The 12,112-nt window shown below is 43.6% G+C and overlaps 1 protein-coding gene across 2 annotated transcripts in view; it reads left to right on the top strand.

The window, feature by feature from the left end:
- The window catches only part of plekhh3 (pleckstrin homology, MyTH4 and FERM domain containing H3), a 28,737-nt gene that overhangs the window by 15,320 nt on the left and 1,305 nt on the right, over nucleotides 1–12,112 (top strand). For both annotated transcript variants that reach the window (XM_028987296.1, XM_028987297.1), the window contains 10 exons: nucleotides 103–155; nucleotides 4,209–4,297; nucleotides 6,359–6,541; nucleotides 6,674–6,831; nucleotides 7,301–7,424; nucleotides 8,564–8,873; nucleotides 10,785–10,992; nucleotides 11,073–11,209; nucleotides 11,300–11,411; nucleotides 11,618–12,049. In XM_028987296.1, the coding sequence (XP_028843129.1) occupies nucleotides 103–155; nucleotides 4,209–4,297; nucleotides 6,359–6,541; nucleotides 6,674–6,831; nucleotides 7,301–7,424; nucleotides 8,564–8,873; nucleotides 10,785–10,992; nucleotides 11,073–11,209; nucleotides 11,300–11,411; nucleotides 11,618–12,049 (1,806 nt within the window). The remainder of the gene's footprint in view (nucleotides 1–102; nucleotides 156–4,208; nucleotides 4,298–6,358; nucleotides 6,542–6,673; nucleotides 6,832–7,300; nucleotides 7,425–8,563; nucleotides 8,874–10,784; nucleotides 10,993–11,072; nucleotides 11,210–11,299; nucleotides 11,412–11,617; nucleotides 12,050–12,112) is intronic.

A 12,112-nucleotide genomic window follows, 5' to 3' on the forward strand; every position in this document is an offset into this window, starting at 1 on the left:
TGGACCCTGGGATGAATAATTAATGATGGGAGTGAGGACAATGTAAAGAAACCAAATTCTTGGCCTGCTCTTGATGTGCATATATCTCTGTGTTTATAACAGGGTTCTCTGGCCGCAGCCGTATCGCAGCCCACACGCTCCAATGGGACATTCAGGTGAGTGTTCAGCAGGGTGTGATAAAGAGAGAGATAGTTGCATGTTCATGTAGCCCGTCAGATCATATACCTTGAGCTGCTTTCAAATACATTGGATATTAAGGAGAAAGCAAAGGCCACCATGCATTGTTGTTTTGTTTTGTTTTGGCTGAATGCAAACGCAGCATGGTGACATAATTCTGTGAAAATCAGTGTGTCATCGTCTAGCGACTTTTTGGGTAAAATTCAGCAACATTCTGTAGGAGATAGTTGCCAACACTGTGTACAGCTAGCAGTGAAATGGCTGAAAGAAGTCGAGGATTGCAGCAATAGTAATGGTTCTATACAGTGGTGGGCGATGCAATTAGTTACTCTGCCACTGATATCAATTAAATTTTAAACTATTAAAACTATTAAATATAATTATTATATATTTACATTATCCAGACCAATTTACAATCAGTAGTGACACAGTAGAGTGCTTGAATTTAACATATTTCTGACTAGTAAACTAGTGAAAACAACATTTGTGAACATCCCCAGAGTGTGTTTGTGTGTGTGTGTGTGTGTGTGTGTGTGTGTGTATGGTGGGGGAAATCAACCCCAGACAGCCCCCAGTCACCATGGTTTCATATATGGTTGAACTGATAAACAATATAAAAGGAAAACTCTGCTGGTGTTGTGCTGTTGTGTGAGTGTGCTGTGAGTCTGAAGCTGCATAATGTTCCCTTTCTTTTTTTTCTTTTCTGAAACACATGGACTTCCCTGGCTGAACTGAATCTGGGCTCAACTCTTCTGCCCTGGTTCTCGTGCCTCGTACATACAGGCTGTGGGCACTTCCACTTCATCAGGTCTCAGCGTCACCTCATAGGCCCAGAATTTCCCCTGCCTTTTGCAGGTGGCTGGGGATTTCAGACACACACAAAATTTACACGCTCGGGTTTTAGTGTTTGTGTGAGAACGCATCAGTGTATCACACACTCAAACAAAAGTGTGTTACACTCGTAACATACTTCATATGGGACAGTATGTGTGTGTTTGGGGGTACCTGGGTTGCTCAGCTTTAAGGGGTCAGGAGGGGTCAGGTGGTCACAGGTGGACAGGTCTGTTGTGTCAGCTGTTATTAAGATGCGCCTGCAGTTCATACACACAGACACACACTCCTTTCTTCAGTGTCTGGGCTCAGGTTTGCCATAAATGCCTGGAATGGTCCAATATTAAACTGTTTTGCTCTACACACAGTCCTCCACAGCCTCTCAGCTTCACACTCATACAAATATCCATGATTAAATATAAACTCTATATCAGGGATATTATAAACACCTAGCTCAAATCATATCCTAAGAAATGTAAAGAACAAGTAAACACACCCACACATGTTTCCAGCTTGTTCTTTTCATCCATATTTCTTTTATGTGGAGATAGTGCTGCTCTGTGGTGAGAGACAGTTCATTTACCTCCTTTAGTAGCTTTTGTAGCGGGGGAAACACACACACAACGGGTGTTCTCAGGGACATGGGAGGTGTGAATCAACTGGACTCTAAGAGGATCTCAGCTTTCTGTGGTTCCTCCTTGTGGGAACATTAACCGTTGTACTGTTTGCCGCTACAGAGAGTAGAGTGAGCCTGCAATTGGTGTCAGTGCAGATTTGGTGAAGATTTGTCCAAGAAAAGTCCAATAGGTGTAGTGGAGGTACTGGATGTTTGGAGGAACTGGACAGTGCAGAGTAGGTTTTAGTCCAGTGTCGTGGTTCATTTACGGCATTTGGTGTCCATTATAATACTACTGGTCCATTTGAAGATCTCTGAAGCTTTAGCCGTTATGGTGGTGGTGGCTGTGGTGTCCCTATGGTTCATTTCATGCTAAGTCGTCTTGTTAGCAGTTCATTGGTAGGGACTAGGATTCATCTGGTGGTCTGTGCAGTGATTGTAAGACTGGGGTGATGTGGTTGAATTTTCTACTTCTAGTTAGAACTCTGGCTGCAGCATTCTGAACTGGCTGGAGTTTACTCATGCACCTACTAGAGCATCCAGACAGTAATGTGTTGCAGTAATCTAACCTTCATGTAATAAAGGCAATATTCTAGGGTGAAAGAATGCTATCCTAGTGATATTATCTTCATGTGAATTGAATGAGAGACCTACATCAATGATGACACCTAGATCCTTTACTTCAGTACTTCAGTGCCCCAGCTGTGTCACTTGTATAAAAGCCCCTACATCCTCAATCCTGCTTTACTCTCTAGTTCTGTGTGCGTGTTTGTATGTGTGTCTGTTACAGCCCCATCTGCCGGGGATTCAGTTACATTTACATTTGTGCTGTTTATCAGATGCCATTATCCACTTATAATCAGGAGTGACAGGGACAACCTCCCCCTGGAGACACTCAGGGTTAAGTGTCTTGCTCAAGGACACAATGGTAGCAAGTGCGGTTTGAACCTGGATTTCTTACCTGCAGTTAAACACACACATCAAATACTTTACACAATCTGCTGCTGTCTGGCCCTCTCTCACATTCAATCAAGTCACTGTTTTTTTCTTGCTCTCATGCAAAACACATACCCATACCATACCCATACCCATACCAAAACACATACCCATACCATACTCATACCAAACCACATACCCATACATACCCATACCAAAACACACACCCATACCATACCCATACCAAATTACATACCCATACCAAAACACATACCCATACCATACCCATACCACAACCCATACCAAAACCCATACCCATACCAATCCACATACCCATACCATACCCACACCAAAACACATACCCATACATACCCATACCAAAACACATACCCATACCATACCCATACCAAAACATATACCCATACCATACCCATACCATACTCCTACCCATACCAAAACACATAGCCATACCATACTCATACCAAAACACATACCCATACCCATACCAAAACACATACCCATACCATACCCATACCAAACCACATACCCATACCAAAACACATACCCATACCATACCCATACCAAACCACATACCCATACCATACTCATACCAAACCACATACCCATACCAAAACACACACCCATACCATACCCATACCAAATTACATACCCATACCAAACACATACCCATACCATACCCATACCACAACCCATACCATACCCATACCAAAACCCATACCCATACCCAATCCACATACCCATACCATACCCACACCAAAACACATACCCATACATACCCATACCAAAACACATACCTATACCATACCCATACCAAAACCCATACCCATACCATACCCATACCAAAACATATACCCATACCCATACCATACTCCTACCCATATCAAAACACATACCCATATCATACTCATACCAAAACACATACCCATACCAAAACATATACCCATACCATACCCATACCATACTCCTACCCATATCAAAACACATACCCATATCATACTCATACCAAAACACATACCCATACCAAAACATATACCCATACCATACCCATACCATACTCCTACCCATACCAAAACACATACCCATACCATACTCATACCAAAACACATACCCATACCATACCCATACCAAAACACATACACATACCTGAAAATATTTTTTTTCTGTCATGCAGTGAAGTTATGACTGTATCTGGTGTAATCAACACTGTTATTAGCATTACATTAATTAAGCAACTTGGCTAATTGTCTTCAGTATAATCTACAGGCATACCTCCATATGGCTGTGGTTCCATATGGTTCTTTAGTGTGTGTCTGCAGAATGTCGCACAGCGTCTCCAGGGCCCGACTGTGTGGAGGTGTGCAGTGGGTGGATGTGGATGTGATGGCCGTCTGCTTGTCTCACCTAGTGTGTGTGTGTGTGTGTGTGTGTGTGTTTGATGTGCTGTTGGGAAAATGTTTTTTCATTATATTATTTTATCATGAGTAAATTCCTTTCCAAAATGCTGTGTTTATGATGAGAGTTGAGAAGTAGTTTACGATTGGGTGGGGCGGGCTGGGGACATTTGAGGAGTCACTAGGCTTCTCAAAGTAAATCTTTTTACTAACCCCATTGTCTGTTTCACTCTCAGTCCGTCATCTCACTCTGATGAGATGAGGAGACCCATCATAGAGAAGAACATGCTGCCTCCAGAGGATGATGCAGAGGTGGTCGTCAAAGGCAGGTTTTCTTTCCACTGTGTGTGTGTGTGTGTGTGTGTGTGTGAGAGAGAGAGAGAGAGAGAGAGAGAGAGATAGATAGATTTTGAGTGGAGACTGGATCGCATTTCATTTTGTACCCAATTTCATCAAATATCTGGATTATTGATCCTGTCTCATGTGTATTTTATGTGATTATTTTTATCAGAGCTTTACCGTGCTTGGTGAAGAGTCATGTGTGGATCACAGCACTGCAGAGTTCATGATGTTCATTTTTACACCAACTAATAACAACAATGATTTTACCCCCAAAACAATTATCTATTTGTCCAACCCAACAGCATAAGGGGATCAGCAGAAATCCATCCCAGAGTGCAGCAGTCCAGTGATGTCACAATGGGCCACTGTTCTTATTTCTTCCAAGCAACAATGAGTCACTGAAAAACCTTAATTCATTCAATTCATCTTTACAACTTCAACTGTGTGTGTGTGCGTGTGTGTGTGTGTGTAATGTGATATGAAATGGTGACATTATAGATTCCTGTCTCTGAAAATCTGTTGGAGATGTAGTCACTGTTGCTACCTTTTCTCCCCCTCTCTCTGTTACTCTCTCTCTCTCTGACACACATATACAGACTTCTAGAATGAGACGGATTAGTCGAGCGAAAAAAGGAGAGATTGGGAGAGGAACCAGGGAATGGAAACTGTAGTGGGGTCAGCTAGACCATTTCATTCAACAAACCAGACAAATTCATATATTGACACCTTCCATTCATGAATTTATTTTATATGGCACCGATATCAAAAGAGAGTGTGAGTGCAAGACCAAGCTAGGTTTAACATGAAGATGAAGCTGTGTCTGTGGCAGGTTGGAGCACTAGTAGAACCTACTCTGATGGCACTAGGGCTGGGGTGACGCATCAACCTCATCAATTGCGTTGACCAAAATATGGCCTCGGTTGCGTTGGACCCAAAACTGGTGGCGCCAGCGAATAGCAGTCACTCGCGAGGGACTCAGAGGTTCAACGGTGCTCGTTCATCTAAGATGTGGGATTCGTCAATGTAAACGGAAGCGATTCCGTAATTTGTACTTTAAACTCGATGTTGGAGTAAGATATAATATAGGGTGACCAGATTTGAGCTTGTGAAATAGAGGAGAGCTTAGCGCGAGGGGGAGGCAGAAAGTCGATCCACTGGCACGAATAGGCGTATAGAATGCCAATGCCGTGATGAATGTTGAAATGGCTGAAAAGCTCTGGCAATTGTAACAACCTGGCTGATGTTTCAGGCTTCCGTTGGTTTTCAGTGTAATATATAACTATATATTGTCACCTTCCTAACAAGAATCAAATTTTTGCCTAAATCATGTTTTCATGATGCTGATCATCTGTGGCAAAATCACCCTCAGTTCACTAGATTAATTGATAAATGAAATGACATGCCTGTGTGACTTAAGCAATATATGGCAATACACTGAGAATATTTTGCACTTGTTTTACTCTTCCTTGATGATTATTTTTTAACTTTGAGTTTAAGAGCATTCAACATATTTTTTTTGCATTCAGGCATGTAAATTCAAATGTATAAATTGCTATATTAGTCAATTAATGTGGAAAATTTTGAGATTTACATTGAACCGACTCAGAAAAGTGAATCATTAGATTAATTGATGAATCAAAAAAATAATCGCCTGATTAATTGTCTAGCCCAGTCCTACAATGGACATCAGTAGATCATTAGTGTTTTCAGAACCCACCATGCTTATAAATACAGAATTAAATTTGCCCTCTGCTGGTGGGATTAGAACCAACGTTGCCATTAGTAAATAAGGTAAATATAGTGGTTAGTGGTTTATAGTACTTTCAGTACCATTCAGTTCTTATTTCTGTGCCTATATTGTGTTAAAGTAGAATTTGAGTAATTTGAGTAATCTGACATTGGTATGTTGTACAGATTAAGTAAAAAAATTTAAATCAGTAACTGTAATGTTAAAATCAGATACAGTGGAAGAAAATCTGCAGCGTATGTTTAGAAGCGGTGTGTGTGTATTAAACTGTATGTTTCTGTGTGCTGACCGGTATAGGTTGGTTGTATAGAGAACTGTCCTGTGGGTGGGTGAAGCAGCGCCGGTTCTGGTTCATTTTGACCCCAGACTCTCTGGATTACTACAGCAGCCCTGAGCCTGGGGGCCACAGATTAAGCAGCTTGGTCCTCACCAGCCTCTGCACCATCCTGTGGCCTGATAAACACACATACAGGGAGACAGGTGAGTTCTGAGTTCTGATCTGATGGCAGGTCTGGTCCTTCATCCACATGATCCTCATGACCAGATAGCCAAAGAAGCAACAATTGACTCACTCACATTTGAACAACACTGTAATTTGTTTGTGTGATACAGGATACTGGAGTTTGTGTGTGTACGGAAGAAAGCACTGCTACAGACTCTTCACCAAGCACTTCAATGAGGCAGTGCACTGGGCATGTGCCATTCAGAAAGTCATCAGCAGCAAAGCACCAGTGGAGACACCAACACAGCTACTCATACGGGATATAGAGGTACACACACACACACACACACATGCAGATCCTCATATGGGAGATAGAGGAACACACACACACACACATGCAGATCCTCATATGGGAGATAGAGGTACACACACACACACACATGCAGGTTCTCATATGGGAGATAGAGGTACACACACACACACACACACATGCAGATCCTCATATGGGAGATAGAGGTACACACACACACACACACATGCAGGTTCTCATATGGGAGATTCTCCTTTTTAATTGAATATTTAAAAAACTGTGCTGTAGTCCTACACAACCTGTCACTGTGATCTGAATAAAATGTTCAGTTTATGTGCTGCTGTTACATTACTCAAGCTGTGCCCACTTCTGCTCATTAATTTGTAATTGCCAGTTCAATCATGCCAGCATCTTGATTGATTTGTAGATGGTAGTGGAGAAGAGTAGCAATGCATCTTTATGATATTTTCAATTCTCTCTCCTGTAGGAAAATAAATTCAACCCTGAGGTGGTGGAACACATCTACCAGCATAACCCCATCCTCACATATACCCAGTCTCCTCTCTATGCCCCCCTACTGCCATTCCCCTATGGCAGCCTGGAGCATACCTGTAAGTACCACACACACATACCTGTGATATTCATGTATAACACAGCATTTTGTAAGAAACTGTGTGATATGTGAACAAGCTTCTGACTGAATGGATCCCAATCTTAGGTGTGCTTAATGAAGGTAAACAGGAAAATGTGCAGGGCCTCCAGGACCAGGGTTCATGACCCCTGTGCTAGACTAAGAGGGAAATGTAAAATATAATCGCCAGACTAATCTCCATTTCAACTCCTCTGCATTAATTTTCACATGTCTCTAGCGATAAATAAAATGCACCACCTTACAACTGTGGCCAAGAGCGAAATAAATTTTATTAAAATATTTTATTAAAAATTGACCAGTTTGTGTTTGCTGAACAATCATTTATCGTGTGAGCTCGACCCAAGCAAATGATAGAAATTGAATTAGAATAGATCTGATTTACATCTTGATTATCCTGTTGTGTGTTATTGGGATTTTATGGATTTAATGTTTTCAGTGGTAACCTCTGCGGCCCTCCTGCAATCCCTGGCGCCCCTCCCAGGGGGGTCATGGACCCCAGGTCGGGAAACACTGCTCTAATGTAGTCATTCCTTATGCTGTCCATCATTGTTACCCCAAACACAAATCACAGCATCTTTAACTCCTGTCCCAAACGACTCCTTCACCAGCTCTAATCCCATCCCGATGTCCTCCCACTGTCTTAGTCCTACTGACTCTCGCTACAGAACAACATCAGCACACATCATAGTACATTGGAACTCCTGGCTGATTTCATCAGAGCTGATCCTTGGTGTAGAACAACTTCTACCTTGAACACATCTGTCACACTGCCCTCATCCATCTGCTGTACCCATTTCACATACTTCTCTGCCAGTCCTGACATCCTCATACAAACCACGATTCCTCTCGACCCCTTCTGACCTTCTCTGTTCCCCTCCATCAACACCTTGAGAGCAAACATCACCATCTATAGCATCTCTTTACTGGCGTGAAACCATACTGATGCTCACTGATCATCACTTCTCTTCTCAAACATTATGAGAATTTCCAGTATCTGCTACACCAGTGGCACCTTGTTTCATAATTGTTTGTATGTGATTTTTTTATGTTTTACTCATTTGACTCAGTATAGATCTACACGTGTGACAATGTTCGCAGATGTGTGCGGTAACGGCTATGCTGCAGTGCGGGAGGAGGCGGTGCGGATGTTCAATTGTCTGCAGCAGCTGGAGTCATCCACAGAGCCCATCCCCATCATGCAAGGCGTCCTGCAGACCTGCCTGGACCTGCGGCCGCTGCGGGACGAGATCTACTGTCAGCTCATCAAACAGACCAGCACACACACGCAGACACAGATGCAGACGCAGACGCAGCACCTCCGATACTGGCAGCTACTCACCTGTGTCAGCTGCACCTTCCTGCCCAACAGCAGCAGCATCCTCAAGTACCTGCACTTTCACCTAAAGAGGTAGCACGCACACACACACACACACACACACACACACTGTGCAGAATTAAATCCAGTGTGCTTATCAGGAATGGATTATGGATTTTTATAGACTGACCAGCTTCCTGCCACCAACATATTTAAAGAGGTCACAGTGGACCAGTGTAACTGTTTCGGCAAACTCACTCAGACTTGATCCTGTAGAGCAGCCATTTTGCGCTTCGTGTAGAGAGCCTCATAGTGGAAAAGAAGACACAAAGAAATGCGTATGATGCGACTTTCAAGTTGAAAGCGATCAGTCTGGCTGTCGAAGAAGGAAACCGATGGTGAGACATTGGAGGCAGCAGCGGACAGACCTTACTGTACGGCCCGAATTTGAAAACACTCCGTGAAAACACTGCGTGAACACACAGCGAGCAGACGGTCGAGGTGTTTCCACTAAAACAGTAGCCACTGAAAAGATTATTTAGAAGTGGACCGTCTTGGTGTTTCAGATTTACGCAACGAAAAGGCCTGTCCATTAGTTCAGCAACTTTTATTTCATTAAAAGTAAAAGTCTTTCCTGTAACATCTTTATCTGTTTATAGGCTCATGTTTCAATGGGGACACCTGCAGCTTACAGACAAGCTTAATTATGTACAATTTCTTTTCAAATTTAGTAGGTGCGACCTATATATAGATAGTCTGTAAATTACGGTATACAACCCCAACACATAGAAAACATAACATTGAAAAAATAACTTTAAATAAAAGATGACCCAAAACATACAGCAAAGGCAACAAAGGAGTGGCTCAAGAAGAAGCACATTAAGGTCATGGAGTGGCCTAGTCAGTCTCCTGACCTTATTCCAATACAAAACCTATGGAGGGAGCTGAAGCTCAAAGTTGCACAGAGACAGCCTCGAAACCTTAGTGATTTGGAGATGATCTGCAAAGAGGAGTGGACCAAAATTCCTCCTAAAATGTGTGCAAACTTGGTCATCAACTACAAGAAACGTTTGACCTCTGTGCTTGCAAACAAGGGTTTTGCCACTAATTATTAAGGTTTTTTTTTGTTAGAGGGTTCAAATACTTATTTCACTCAATGAAATGCAAATCAGTTTTGTTATTTTTTCAATTTTCCTTTTGATGTGCTATCTGTCACTGTTAAAATAAACCTACCATTAAAATGATACTGTTCTGATACTTTTCATTTCTTCGTCATTGGACAAACTTACAAAATCAGAGAGGGGTCAAATAATTATTTCCTCCACTGTATCAGATGGAACGCATTTTACTACTACATTAGCACATGTTGTACAGTTCGGGAACCCCTCTCAGCCTGCACAATAATTTACTCGACTTTTACCAAATAAGAGCGACATGTCGGTCATTTTCCAAATAAGGATTTTTTAGTGAAGAACTATTTAGTTGTATAAAATTAAATAAAAAATTAATAACTGGCTGTTTTGAATTTTGTAATGACTTAAATGCATGTAATGGCTCAATGCTGATTTCTTGCAACATCTTGCAAATTGGTTGGATTAGCTTGAACTTCATAGACTATCGTGAGAAAAGGTATTCATGGTGGCTAATTGCAAGTCGTGCTTCTCTTCGACTCACTTCTGAAGAATGACAACATGGGATTCTCAACGCTCGTCTCAGCAGCATACAGTACAGGTCTTCTCCAGGGGGCTTTACAATCAGTAGTTAGAGGGACAGATACTCAGGCTTAACATTTACATTTACATTTACAGCATTTACCAGACGCCCTTATCCAGAGCTACTTACAATCAGTAGTTACAGGGACAGTCCCCCCCTGGAGACACTCAGGGTTAAGTGTCTTGCTCAGGGACACGATGGGGTTTGTGGGGTTTGAACCTGGGACTTTGTGCTCTTCGTACTACCACTGCCAGATTACCAACATGTATTGCCTATAAACGTGTGTGTCAGAGTGAAGGGCCGGTGTGTGGACATGGAGGTGGAGAGCTTCGCCTGGTTTATCAGTCAGGCAGTGGAGCGGACGTGCTGCAGGGAGTGTGTCCCCAGCTGGGAGGAGATGGAGCAGCTGATGCGGCGACAGGAGCTGCTGTGTGTGGTGCATTATCCCGGAGCCGGGAGCCGCACGCTGCGCATCAACTCTCACACAACCGCTACTGAGGTAATACATGCGATGGACACACGCGAAACACACACACAAACATGTCAATCATGTACGCATCCCTTTTTTTCTGTCCCCAGGTTGTGAAAAGGATGGTTGAGTCGTTGGGGCTGCAGGACAGTCAGAACACATTTGCCTTGTTTGAGCAGACTGCATGCTGGGAACAGGTGGTGGGGGGCAGCACCATCATAGCTGACGTGTTGACCAGATTCCAGAAGTAAGTCAAATTTAGGCCTTCAATTCTATGAATGAAGTGTGTGTGTGTGTGTGTGTGTGTGTGTGTCTCTGACTGCTCCTCTTCTTTTAGTCTCTCATCTAAAGATCTGAGCAAGTGGCATCTCTGCTTTAAACTCTACTGCTTGCTGGACACAGACAGCATCTCTGTGGACAGTATGGAGTACCTCCTCCTTTACGAGCAGGTACTGACTCCGCCCACTCCACTAGTACATCTTTCAGATAGCAGACTCCACCCCATTTACATTTACAGCGTTTACCAGACGCCCTTATCCAGAGCGACTTACAATCAGTTCACTGACAAAAATAGCAAGACCTGGATGATATAATCTGACAGGTAAAGTTCATGTTGAAAAGGATGCACCTCCATCTCCCCCTCTCTCTGTCTCAGTGCCACGAGTTGGTTGTCCGCGGTCAGTTGCCGATCGGTGAGAATGACCTCCAGTCCCTGGCGGCACTACGCCTACAGGCGCAGCTGGGAGACTTCAGCCCGCTGTCCCCCTGTCCAGCACTAGAGCAGCTGTACCCACAACAATCGCCGACGGCCCTGCCGGCCACCGCGCCGGGTGGCCCGCCCGGCTGCCACGCCTTCCCCGGGGTGTTTCTGACAGGGGCCTTGTGGAGACAGAAGCGGCAGCAGGAAGAGCAGGAGCGAGCTCGGACCAGGGCGAAAGAGGAGGGTGTCGCCATCATGGCCGCCATTGTGGAGCACTGGAGGGGGTTGGCCGGGTACAGCCGCACCCAGAGCATCACCGCCTACCTTAACATTGCGCGACAGTGGTCTGGCTTTGGCTCCACCCTCTATGAAGTTGACTTCTACGTGGTACGTGAGCATATCGAGTGCGGCCACGCCCTCTGGCCGCATTAACGCTTACCGCACACAGTT

Source organism: Denticeps clupeoides, chromosome 7, assembly GCF_900700375.1.
Source record: "Denticeps clupeoides chromosome 7, fDenClu1.1, whole genome shotgun sequence".
NCBI classification, from domain to species: Eukaryota; Metazoa; Chordata; class Actinopteri; order Clupeiformes; family Denticipitidae; genus Denticeps; species Denticeps clupeoides.